Source organism: Thermobia domestica, chromosome 3 (genome assembly GCF_964235325.1).
Source record: "Thermobia domestica chromosome 3, izTheDome1.hap1.1, whole genome shotgun sequence".
In the NCBI taxonomy this organism is placed as follows: Eukaryota; Metazoa; Arthropoda; class Insecta; order Zygentoma; family Lepismatidae; genus Thermobia; species Thermobia domestica.
In genome coordinates, this window is record NC_137456.1 from 187678172 (window position 1) to 187691873 (window position 13702).

General features: G+C 33.7%; 1 protein-coding gene across 3 annotated transcripts in view; it reads left to right on the forward strand.

Annotated features, from left to right (window-relative positions):
* The window catches only part of Cortactin (cortactin), a 773732-nt gene that overhangs the window by 612041 nt on the left and 147989 nt on the right, over positions 1 to 13702 (forward strand). For all 3 annotated transcript variants that reach the window (XM_081752063.1, XM_081752064.1, XM_081752065.1), the window contains one exon: positions 13421 to 13535. In XM_081752063.1, the coding sequence (XP_081608189.1) occupies positions 13421 to 13535 (115 nt within the window). The remainder of the gene's footprint in view (positions 1 to 13420; positions 13536 to 13702) is intronic.

The window sequence follows — 13702 nt, forward strand, 5'->3', positions numbered from 1 at the left end:
AAGTATAGAGGACTGAAACACTTATAAATCATTATGTGTTACTCTTCGTTTTTACAATTGTCGGTGTATATAGTAGCACAATTATGTTTAGTTTTTACTGTTTCCTGTTTTAAAGATATTAATTTTGATGTCAGAGCAAGTTGTATAGCATTTTGTAACATAGATCTAGAGTAGGAATATATTTTCTCTAAATGTATATTAATTGTTATAGAACACAACAATGAATTTATCTCCACACTACTAGCAAATGAAGCAATATAATTTAATGTAGTTAAACAGAAAATAATAAAGTTATTTTATTGAAAAAAATGGGATGTAAGATCTTAATGTGAGATAAAGAAGTTGGTATTATGTCATTTTTTTTAAAAGTCAATGGGTTTTATAGTTAACACATAAAAGTTAATGAAACCTTTTTTCATTATTGAAATAGTGTTATTCTTGGTTATTTTGAACTTTATACACATCAACATAGTAATAGCATAGCATACACAAATATCGATACAAATATTCAAGTCCAATGTGTAAATAATTAAATAATAATAATAATAATTTTCTGACTTTCGGTAAAAAAACACAAAATAAACTTTCCTTGTGATTAACATGAATTTTTCAGTCAAGTTCTCATAGCGTTGGATAACTAAAGTAACGTTTTCAGGTGACGTTTGTAATTATTTATATTTGCTTCAATTCATTCCTATAATTATCTTCAAATGTAAAATGTACGGTTTGTTAATGTTTGTTCTGCAGGACGATGTTAACGATAGTTCTCCCAAAACATGTAGTGTAAAGATCATAACTTGAATTTTGTTGATTTGTCGTCCCGGCGCGACGGCCCTGGATGGAACAGGGTGACTAAGGGCATAACTTGGGCAAGACAGAGAGCAATTGTCCTCACAATGAGTTTGAGAAATGTATGCTTTAACGTGGAAATTTAATATCGTTGAATAAACTTGCTTCTCTGGCAAAACCTTAAATGCTACTGATTCTAACTCATTGTACGGAAATGAAAGTAAATTTTTTACTCCACATGTTATTGTAAATTTACTTTAAAACCAACGTATTACTTGGAATTTATATATAATATCGTACTTATACTGTTTCTTTTCCTAGCTGAGTATTATTTCTAGTCTTCCAAACTATGCTAAGTATTGTCCAAGTATCTTAATTATTATATGTATAACGGCCATGTTGTCAATTATGAGAGGAAAAAAAATTAAGCGAGCGATGATTTTTGATATAAATCCAGCTTCCCAGGAATATATGTCATATCTCCATCCTTTCGCTCTTTTCCAACCGTAAACAGTAGAACAGTTTCAATGTTAGTCGCCATAAAACAACAATTTTCAAATATTTTATTTCTTTTTTTTCCTTTAATGTATTCATCGTTTGAAGAATTTTATCACTCTATTAAACCTGAAGTAACTCAAATCCTATGCAACTTAAGGTTTCAATATTATTCCCCTTAGACCAAAATATATAACAGATACAGAGCCTTATACGGGGCTGCGGAGGGCAATTCCTTGAGTTTCATCTATGTAATAATATATCATTAACACAGTATCGGGTGTATCAAAACTTTTTGGAGGGCGGCAGGGCAAAAGACAAACTCCGTTCTGAATCAAGATACGGAAAAAAAATTAAAGAAAAGAAAGTTATTGGAAATAGGTGATTTTCAATCTAAAATCGTGGAATTTTCCAAATCGTATCAACCATTTGGGCTTCATTTAGTGTGCATAAATTGTAGTGTGCATAAATATGTAGTGTGCATAAATTGAATAAAATGTATAGCAGAAAAACTACCAAAATAGTCAAAGTTGTACAAAATACTCAAAGCCAATGCAATTTGTACCGTGATGGGATAGTGGAAATATACGGACAGATTATAGTTCTCCCAATTTGAACCTCTCTTGAGTGTTTGAATGCAAATTTTGGATCACTCAAATGTAAGAAGATTAATCCTGCAGTCAAAAGATAACTCATTTGATATTGAAATAAACAATTACAACTCTTGGGGTTACTATACATAAGGATATAAGAGGTATAAAGTCTTAATCAATAGCGCCATTTCAGATTATGCAACGGGAGAAGGGAGAGGGAGGAAGATTGTCCACAAATATACGAGTTTCGTGTTTTTGAGTTTCGGCAGAGCATTTGAAACTCTTCCGGAAGAAACTGTAGAAAAGCAATTTATTTATTAATTTATTTTTAAATGTAATCGTACACAAGATGGTATCTCGGCTTCTCGGTGTGCAGAAATGCAATTTCGAAACCATTCTAAGAATAAACACTTTGGATTGCAATGATGCAATCAAGAAATTAGTTACAACCTATTTTGATGATCCTGTGATAATCTTGTCAAAGAAGATATATATATGTTAGTAAATCAGCTACTTTCTTGGATCTGACTAACTTACGGAACATAAACGACTTACATTTCTTCTTCTCGATGAAATTTGTAAATTGAAGTTACAATAATTGAGTTCCTTGAACTTTACATTGCACTAAAAATCTTCAAATCTCACAAATCTCAAAATCTGCACCCTGCTCGTGCCTTCTTTCAGGCGAGCGAGAGAGTTTAGTTAATTATTGTCAAACCAGAAACCGTTGAGATCAAAGAGCTAAACTTTTTTCTTTTCCTTTTTTTTCTTTCTTTCTTTTTTTTTTTTTTTTTTTCGTGATGGCATGGACTAATATGTTTTGAACAGTTCCAATAGATTCAGAATCCCCATATTAGTATGGAAAGTGCATTTAGAAATGCATTCAAGTGTAGGCACTTTCACCATTAATAAAAAAAGTGCTTCAGAGAGCCCAAGTTTGAGTTTATGACCCTACGGATGGATATGTTTAGAGATATTTTCATCCAATTCAGCGTTCTCCAATTAATATAAAAAAATGCAATTAGACATTTATGCAAGCGAGAACACTTTTTACTAGTGACATTGGCGTTAGTTCTTTGGGTCAAGGCAAAATAAATCATCTAGCACTGTTATCAATAGAGCATGAACTATCCTCTAAACCAGTGGTCGCCAAATTTATGAAGCTTCTGAGCTACCGTACCGTTTTTAAATTCTACTGTGAGCTACCAACCAAAGGAACTACCAACTTAAAGAAAAATCTTACATTTGTTTATTGTCTATAAACTTATATTTGTAGTTTTAGCCAATCGGAGCGTTAACGCGATCTACCGAAAATGTACCCGCAAGCTAATAGTAGCTCGCGATCGACGGTTTGGCGGTCACAGCTCTAAAATGAACTTTCTTCATGTATTACTAACTTCAAGTAGAAGAATGGAAGATTCAGTGCTCCAACTAGTGTTGTTCAAAAGTGTACAGCTTACAGTATTATATTTACTGAATGAAGATGCTATGTTTAATTTTCATGTTTTCGGAAGAATGGAAATGCAGAGCATTGCTCAGAAGAAAAGAAAGGCAATGTATATAAAACTTGATGATAGGGTAGAGTCAGTACTTTATCGTATTTGAAAATGAAATGAAACGTTTTTTTTAAGTTTTACGTCCCACGTTTATGCCGGTTAGGCTAAAGGAGACGGTGATGATGACAGATGAATGAAATGGTGGAATGAAGAAAGTGGGAGGAAACGGGAGAACCCCGGGAAAACCCACGAACACGGTCTTTGTCCACCACAAAGTCCACACGGCGCGAACTGGGATCGAACCAGGGACCTCAAGCACCGGAGGTGAACGCTCTTTATCGTATTTGAGTACTGATGACCTGAGAAAATGTCTCAGAAGCCTGAGCTTGTACATAAATTTCAGTAATTAATAGCAGGCATTTTATTTTGGATTTATATTTTTCTTAAAGAATAACGTGCAGTTTGTACAAAACGAGGGGACAGGGATTAATAGGAACCTCCTGGGAGTATGAACCAAATGTGATGTGATATTATAGTCATTATTTTAGTTTTTACTTCTGGGCTCATAAATTCATCTCCTTGTGTGTTACCTGTACAGAAAGGCTGCTGCGGATATTACAAACAAGTTAGAATTAGCAGAAGGGCTACATGTAATTAGCTTTTATCTTCGTAAGTGAACATGTATACTTCTGTCACAAGTGGCATTTTGTAACTTTCCTATTCTTGCGATACTAGCTCCTTCGTGGCTAAGTGGTTAGCGTACGCGCCTGTGGCGTGGGAGACGCATGTTCGATTGCCGGCGGGAGCTCATGTTCGGATTCCAGGTTAATCAGTAGGTCCCGTCTCACATGCCTCGCTGAGTAAAGAGACGTTAAACTCAAAACATCAACTCAACTATTCTTGCGAGTGTCCGAACTATTACTTAAGTGTACAATGTTAAAAATATTTTCTTAAATTTGAGAAACGTTTCTTATCTATGCACCGAGAATGTCTTTTCTTAGAAACAAGAGTTTGAAACTCTTATTAATGAGAAATGAAGAAAAGTAGATCAGGTTGTATAAAGCGAAACGAGAAAATATACTGTTACTTTCCTTATAAATGGGAATTTCCAAATCTCATTTCTAAGAAAATATTGTCTCGGTGCACAGATAAGAAACGGTTTCTCAAATTTAAGAAATTACTTTTAACAGTGCATAGGGGCCACGGTGGCACACTGGTAGAACGTTCTCCTCTGGTGGTAGTCCCTGGTTTGATCCCGGTCAAGTAAGTTTGTGGTGGACAACATAGTGTCTCTGGGCTTTCTCGAAGTACTCTCATTTCTTCCTACATTCTCATTGCACCAACTCTTTCATCATTCACGCACCTTAATCGTTGTCTTCTTTAGCCTAAAGCGCATAATCGTATACGTGAAAGTGAAAGATTTCATTCTTATTTTTAACTCAGCTTCTCAATTTGAAATATGTTTGTGTTTCTAAATACAGTTATATGTTATATTTTTAACCTTTTAATATACTAATGAAAAATGAAATGAAATATTTTATTTTTGCATCTTACAGTAATGCGTGTAAGCTAAAGGGAACTGTTGTAATAAGAATGATTGAAATATATATATAGAAGGAAACGGGAAAACACCAAGAAAACCAACACACATGGTGATTTTGCATTAGAAAACTCACTTTGTGAGAGCTGGATCCGAGCTACAGACCCCACACTAGAGGTGAACGCTCTAGCACTGATCCACCGCGGCCGAAAGTATGATCGTGATAACGGGGATAGCGTGGAGTACACATGCATAGACTTACATCTTCTATGTATAAGAATGGATATATGCACAATTCTGCAACACCTGGAGCAATTTCTAGAGATGCGCACGTGTCGAGACAATACAGTTGGTAGAAATTTCCCCTCGTTTGAATGTCTCGAAAATCTTTATGTAATTTTTAAAATTATTTCGAAGGAAATATTCACTTAGAAATAGCTATTTGCCTTAAAACCAGCAACCAGCATTTATTACTTTAAAAATCACATAATGCGTAAACTTAACAGTTAGTTTTTTTTTTTTTTTTTTTTTTTTTTTTTTTTTTTTTTTTTTTTTTTTAATAACAACTAATTTTCATCTTATATCAGTTAATTAGAACTAATAATTGTATGTCGTGATGTTTGATACTACTTTAAATATAACAATAATATTTAAGCATCTATCCAGATACCTAGTTTGTATAAAACTAAGTGAAGGTCTAGCAGTTCATAGTAATTTAGCATAGCTAAGCATCTTTTCGTTCCCACAAACGCAATAAGCCTCCGCAAAACTTCTGGACTATTCGCTTCAACAACTATTTTGTGGCTTTAATGTGATATACCATATCATAAGTTACGGAAAATGTATAATGTAACATTTGTTGTGTATCATATATTACTATTTTACATAGTATATTGTAATAAATGCACCAATTGGATCCAAACGATCTAACTCTAAAAATTTTTAAAAAATGCACCAATGTTTACTTTACTTGTAAAAATAGGTACCTTTTTTAAAAATATTTTTTGTAACCAGTAAATTATGAGATTATAAAATATGTAGTTATGGTTTTGGTTTCCAACATAGAAGTATGAATACATACGTACTTCACTCATCTTTCATAATTGATTTCATTCTTCATAAAAATAAAAATTAAACAGCTCTTCCAAGCGAGAGAAAAGTTTTAAAATTTCCATGTTGCCCACCAACCTCTGGTTGAGTTGAACAAGAAGACAGGTTCGTGATATTTTTCACAGGATCATGATGTGGGTTCTAATTTAAGTAAACCCAAAATAACTATTGTGATCGAAAAATTCACAATTTACTGATTCAAGTGAATTTAACAGTTTCTAAATATTGCTGTGAAAGGGACTCTCTTGTCGATTTGTAGAACTTGAGGCAAAAGCACGTTGTGGGTTTAATGATTAGATGAGAATTCCATATTCAGCACGAGTAAATTATTTTGTACCAACTTGGTCTTTTTCATATCAGTGATCGTGATATCTTCTTGTGAGTGTAGTCCATAACATTAATAGTGTGTAATTCTAAAAATTGACTTCCAGAATGATGGATCATCATATTTAAATATTTTAAATTCCAAGAATGAATTATGGGAGTACGATGGGTCAGTGATAGAGAGCTTACCTCTGGTGTGTGGAGTCTGTGGTTCGATCTCTGGCCAAGTAAGTTTGTGGTGGACAACGTGTCTGTTTTTTTCGGGATAGTCCAGTTTCCTCCTACATTCTGATTCTACCAATTTTTCCATCATTTACTCGTCTTAATAATCCGATTCCTTTAGCCTCAGGGGCATAAACATGGGACGTTAAACTGAAACATTTCATTTCGTTTTTCCACGAATGAAAGAAATAATAAAGTTGTTACTTTTCAAAAGAGTATAACTCTTTATCTCTATGGCGCGGCACCTACCTCACTATTTTTTTAGATAACTAGCCCTTATTGGATTTCCACTTTTTGGAGTAAATTTTCAACTTCCAGTCAAACAGCTACTGCTTCCTTATTATTTATCGTAGATCTAGGTTTGCACTTTTTTTTTTTTTTTTTTCAGAATAGAGAAACCTTTCCAATGGTATAGCTCACATGTCTATATCATACACCTGAACCCGAAACTTCGGGAAAACCCGGATTTTTTCTTAAAAAGCTCGGAAAATTTCCGCCCGGGCCCGGGTTCACGTAGAGATCTCGAAAAATCATTAAAAATACCAAAAGGTGCACACAATCCGTTTGCAAAATTTCAATCTGATGTCTTAGGAACTAAGGGCGAGGAAAATTTTTGAAATTTGCATTAAGAAAAAAATCACACCTCTCCGCGCCCACTTGGTGCCGCTAAGTTGACCATCCGGTTCCAAAACGCGTCTGAGGTATTCTTTGGTCCATGCTTGACGACTACTAATAATGAAAAAAAAAAAAAAAAATGGTTCAATACCTGTTATATGAGCTTAATAAGCGTTTAAACACAACACTACTCCATGGTACAAATTCGTACCAAAAAATCTAAAACTGGTACTTCCAATCTCCTCATCAATCTGACATTGAGCAACAAATATAACAACATTAAATTTACAATTTTGTTGTTTATAAATCTTTTGTTTTCGTGCCTATCTAAACAGCACCTGCACATTTTAAGAAAACAGGCATATATTAAATTCATCGAAAACAAGCAGAATAATTCTAATATTAGTTTTAAATTTCACAATGTTTTGAAAAGTGTAAAGAAACAGAGGTGCGACTATTGAGTACCAAAGCATCAAAATTTCACAGGTCATGAAATATAGGTGTATTTGATGACTTCAAAGTTGGACAGCTCAAAACCAGAAAAGAAAAAAATCCTCATGAACTTTCGTTGTCTTGTCCAAGTGTCAATTGCTTTTTGTCAGAACTTGAGAGATTTGGTGCACGTAATCAGAATGCTGCAAATTTCTTACATGTTACTTTTTACTGTGTATTTTATCTTGCACATTTTGTCCCGACTCGAAATTCGAGACGAGTTAAAACAGGAATATATTTTCGAATGAAGATATCACTGCTTCGAGACGAGTCTAGACAGTCTTAAGTCTCTATTCGATTCGTCTCGGGCGCATTGTAGTAATGTCAACCAAATTTGGTACATATACGGCCGACTTACAATCGAAAATTAAAATTAAAAAAATAAAAGAATAAAAATAAAAAGGAGTAAGACACTCCGAGGTGCAGGAGTCGCGTCGAATAACATGTTAATGACCGACGTCGAATCCATAGTTTTCGGGATCGGGGAAACGGATGACCCATTGGAAATAAATTTTGGAACATAGTTACCATGTGCGTGTCTTTTAAAATCATATTTTGATTAAAGGGTGTATTCTAGGGGTGGAGTATTTTAAACTTTATGCTAAAAGTAGAGTAACTTACGGATTTTTACTAAAATACACATCCCAAGCGGAAAGAGTTTTAATATTTTACATTAATATATTTTTCCAGTGCCAAGGACGGGCATTTCACCTAGTGTATTTTATGTATGTATATATAATCTTCACAGAAATGCCTAGATATATACTTTACGTGTAAATTAGTATTCCTTCAATGTAAAATACTCTGTACGGTTACTCAATTCGCCATTGTTTACTCCTCTAATTGAAACAATTAAAATACGTATATGCAAGAACTTCGAGTAAAAATGGTACTTTCTTGTAAAGCTATTATGCAGGAGTGTTGATTTGAGTGATTAAACAAGCCATCATTCTATTTGGCAAATCAGATAGTTTATTCAGTACAAAAACAAATGAAATCCTACAAGAATCTACTATATTGTGACAAAGCATAGCATGTTATAATGTTTATTAAATTACGTTTGTATGTCAGTTGTTGCAGTCAGTGGATATGTTAATTGGCAGAACTGTCGCATATGGAAGTTTGAACAACCACATGCTATATACGAACACATTCCAAAGACGTACGCAGAAGGTTGGTTTTAGAGGTTTTTACCACCCGAAATCTTGATTTTTATGGAAATTTAGTCTAATTTTAAGGGTGATTTTACAAATGTTAATATGATTTATCCTCATGTTGAATCTAGACCCGCCCGAAAAGCTTTGAACCCCTCCCCTCCTGATATAAATTCCTGAATACTAGACTGTTAGACTCATCCAAAGTCAGTCTTGATATTGTCTGGCGAAGAATTATTGGATCCAGTTTTTACGCCAAACAAACCGTCACTTGGACATTCTTATGTATGTTAGAACTGTTCAAAATCCTTCTCCTATCCTATTGAACTTCAATTTCGTTATTTGTGCGTCACTGTCTTTAAAATGAATCAGGGTTTACACATACGGGATTTTGTTGTTGTTTATTGGAAAATAAGGAAGTCATGCCATGCAAAATAAATGTTATCTACATCTATTCATCCAAACTGCCTTCAGAGAAATCGCAAAGTTCTTGTTACTAAAATGTTAGTAACATTATCAATCGAAAAAAGCTGACAATGTTGATAGTAAATCTTACCAACAATTATTAGTAACAAAATTGTTCTTAACTATATTTTAAAGAAATATAACAATGTTGGTAACAAATGTTTTATACAAATATTAATAGTTTAAAACGTGAACTGCAAATTTTGTTAGAAACATTGTGATATTAAAATGTTACGCTCGGTGTAAATCAGCCTTTAGGCGAATCATATGAGTTCCAGATACTTATGAAGAAAACAGCAATACCGTTCCTCTCCATGATTTAAGAGTCATATCCTTCATTTTCCTGACATGTAATGCCCCTTCGTGACAGATCCTGCTTGTGTTTTCTGTGTGTGTGTTTCTATGTTCGAATTTTACTGGCTATTGTCTGATGTACAGACCTAGATGCTTCTTTCGATCCTACTTCAAACAGTAGGTCCTATCTCGGACATCAATATTGAATGTACCTAGTGGCGTCGATTCCTCCATAACTTTGGAGAAGACGACATTCATGTTTGTCAGATATCACGTAACAAGACATCAGTGAGGATTGTTCAAAGATACGCAAGTTTATTATCCAAATATTCCAATAATAAATTTGGGTTAAATGTTATACAATAATCTTCTCTAGGCTTCTAGTGACTCGGAAAAGTTTTCGTAACTTCTAGACAAAATTAAAGTAGAAAAATCAAGGCATAACTTTTGCACGTTACATCCATTTACAAAACAAGACGAGAAATCTCAAAAAGCTAATCAATACGAGACGAGAAATAATTCCTTAAGAATCAAAATGAGGCGATAAATGTTCTATAAAATGTTTGACACGACGCGATAAAAACTTATTTCTTGTCTCTCATGTGGGCAACATTAGAAGAAAACATCACAAAAATTACACGAGAACATTTATAACTTACTTTATACTGTTCTGTTAGGTATCTAAGTTCCCATAAGTCTGTTATGTATGGAAAATAAGAAAAGTTATTATTTTTATGAAATATCTTTTAAATCATTATAGATGCTAGGGGAACTGGTTAAGAATTTATGTTCATAATGGAATTTTGTAGTCATTACTATTGTGCATCATATTACAAATTTAAGCAAAACTAATCAACAGAAATGTGCTTGCGCCAACGAGGTGAACTTCACTTTGGACAATACTTAATGATTTTCACATAAAAATAGTGTATTTGAATAATTTACTTTATGCCGACTTATATTCATTCTGAACAGTGTTTTCCCCGAAAAGCAGAGCAACATATATTAGTTTCTTTATTTTAAAAGAAGCAACAACTGAAGTTATTACACTAATTTTTATTGATTTGTACGTACTATTTAGACTATTTAGATCAATCCACTTGATACGTTGACAAAAATTGACAAGAGGAAGACGGGGCAGTGGGAGGAGCCATGGACTAACTAAGCCTGCTCATAGTATGACTGACATGGAGTGGGCGGGGCAATTGAGGCAAATGTGTGTGTTGTTTGATTGAAGTCTATGAAGCATACTGAAGTAGAATTTCTACTAGAACTTAAAAGAATATATTTAAAGTTATCAATACGTTTATTTACGCAAATTAAACACTCCTAAATAATTTTTATTTCGTAAGAAAAAACAAAGACTCCGGAACTTGCCATTTTGCAAAAAAAGCTGTACACAAGTCTTTCTTGTAGGGTTCTAAATCATGAACTTTTAAACACATAAAAACCATTTAACTTTGCTGTATAGTATGCCAATTAAGAAGTATAAGGTTCAAATTTTATTATTCAAAGCACGAATTATTGAAATAAACATGTAAATGTGGGACGCGATTTTCCGACCACGCAAGTAACTGCTTTTACAGAAAACTCGACCCCACAAGTAGAATCTCTCTCTCTCTCTCTCTCTCTCTCTCTCTCTCTCTCTCTCTCTCTCTCTCTCTCTCTCTCTCTCTCTCTCTCTCTCTCTCTCTCTCTCTCTCTCTCTCTATCTATCTATCTATCTATCTATCTATCTATCTCTCTCTCTCTCACATATAATATAATATTATGGTCATAGCAATAACCAACTTTTTCTTAGAACTCTCAACATCGATAATTCCTATAGCAATATCCATGAACATTCTGTGTGACGAAATGAAAAGAATCGAGTTTCGAAGAATGATTTTAATGGGGTTAGTTTATGTTTATTTGTGTCTGTAGAATTGTTCCAAGTTCCGTATCATGAATAGGCATTGACAAATATGAAGTAAGTACATACCTTAGGTTTAGAAATGTTGGTCTAATAGAAGTCCTGTATAGATACACTTCATATAATTCAGATCTTCAAGTCGGATCCACGGTTAAATACGAAGTCCTCTTCTTTCTGACTTGAACGTCGCAATGCCACCAATTAGGGAATCCAAATAGTTTTGTTTTTCGACTAATGCTGAGGTCATGCATTTATTGTACTTCTGATAAAATAGTAGGTACGTGCACCTTCAAATAATATACTTCAGTTATCGTGTTTGTCGATGCATAAACTTAAACGATAACTTGTGTAAAGTAGTTGACTTCGGTACGTGGAAACAAATTGAAACTCAGAATTACATAGCAGTTTTTTACAGATAAAGAATTCTTCAGTTAATCATAATTGAGTTTTGAAATATATTTAAGGTTTTCTTTCACTGTCCTTTGCAAATTATATTGAAGAATAATAAACTAAAAGTACAATCACGGACGAACGTTTAATGAGTTCAACGTAGTCCGTGACAATATTTAAAATAATAATAATAAAACAATGTACAAATTATCAAAATTGCATAGCACAGAATATAAACTAATAGTATTAAGTAGTATTACGGTCGTTTGTCTTGATTTCAAAGTATTGTTAATTATTATTTTCACCTAACTAAGTTTTCTTTCCCCTTCCTTTCTTTTACGTAGTAGAATAGCTCTTCGCAGTATGAACTTCAGTGCTATATATCCACTATCGAGAAATTAGATTACTTTTTCTTTCACATTTTTATAAACTGATTCACTATTGCATACTGATGAAATGTAATTAAACTTCTATACTATTTGCTCTTTTCTTTCTGAGAAAATGATTTCACGCCAACAACTGCTTTTAAATAGACTTACCGGTACTACTACTTATGATTATACTAATTGCTTGTTCCAAATGCTACCTGCTGAAGTCTGCAGCGACAAATATCCATGGGAATCGTAGATGTTCGTAGTTGTACTGAATGAAACTTTTAATGCAAGTAGTTACTTCATTTTGTTGTCCAGGCTTCAGTGTATGAATACCACAAATTTAAATCAATAATCAGTTTTAACAACATTGTGAAGAGAACTTTATTTAAGATGTTGAGGGATCGAGATGTTCAATGCAGGTGCAAATATCAATTAAAATCCTCTAAAATCTGCTGTTACTCTGGCATTAATCTTTACTGCTATTAATTATTTAGGTTGATTGTCCGTTTTTTCGTGTAATGATAACGAGAAAGAAAACAATAGTCACTCTTAACTTCGTGTCAGGAGAACTTCATTCAAGATAAGACGTACGATTTTTTGCTTTCTGTTGTTTTCAGTAAGCAACAGAATGCAAAAAATCGAACGGAACACACCTGGCGACTAGTCTCGACAAGCCCAAGATAGCGCAAAAAAATTTTAAACATTGACTATAATTGACATTTACTGGTTAAGGAAAATTTCTTTCCGACGACAAAAGTCGACTTACGCTGTGAAAGGGTTAATAACGTATCTTGCCCATACACACATTTAACGAGTTTCCTCAGCATTTGCTTTTTTATCGAAATAAATTTGCAAAGTGTAGCATAGTTTTCAGGAGAGTTAGCTCGTCTTTATGGCATAATGCCTTACATGGTCGTCTGGACATTCCAGCACATTTAGCACATCTACTAGCTTCAGCTGTCAACTGTCAAATGATATTAGGCGTCACTCGCTGCGACTCATCCCGTGCGATTTGGGACACTAACACCATTTCTTGCGCAAAATGCTATTGCTTTTTAGACTACATGATAATTTTACCCTGATCATATTTGTGGCCTGTTATTGTATTAATATGTATATCTATTAGATCAACCTTTTGTTTTTTCTGTTTACCAGGGTTTTGGAGGAAAGTATGGCTTGCAGAGTGATAGAGTTGACAAGTCAGCACATGGATTCGATGAAGCTCCAGAGAAAATAGGTACAAACTATGAGAAGCCAAAGGCAAATATAGGTAAGCTCAGGAAGTAAGTAATGGCGTGCTTATGTTTTTTGAAGTAAGAACGAATTTTATCTAATCAATGTTGTGAAAACCATGATGCTATGTTCCTTTTTTTTTTTTCTGTACATGAAGGTTTGTCAAGCACCAATAAGCTCAATAGATTCTCACATTACTCTTCT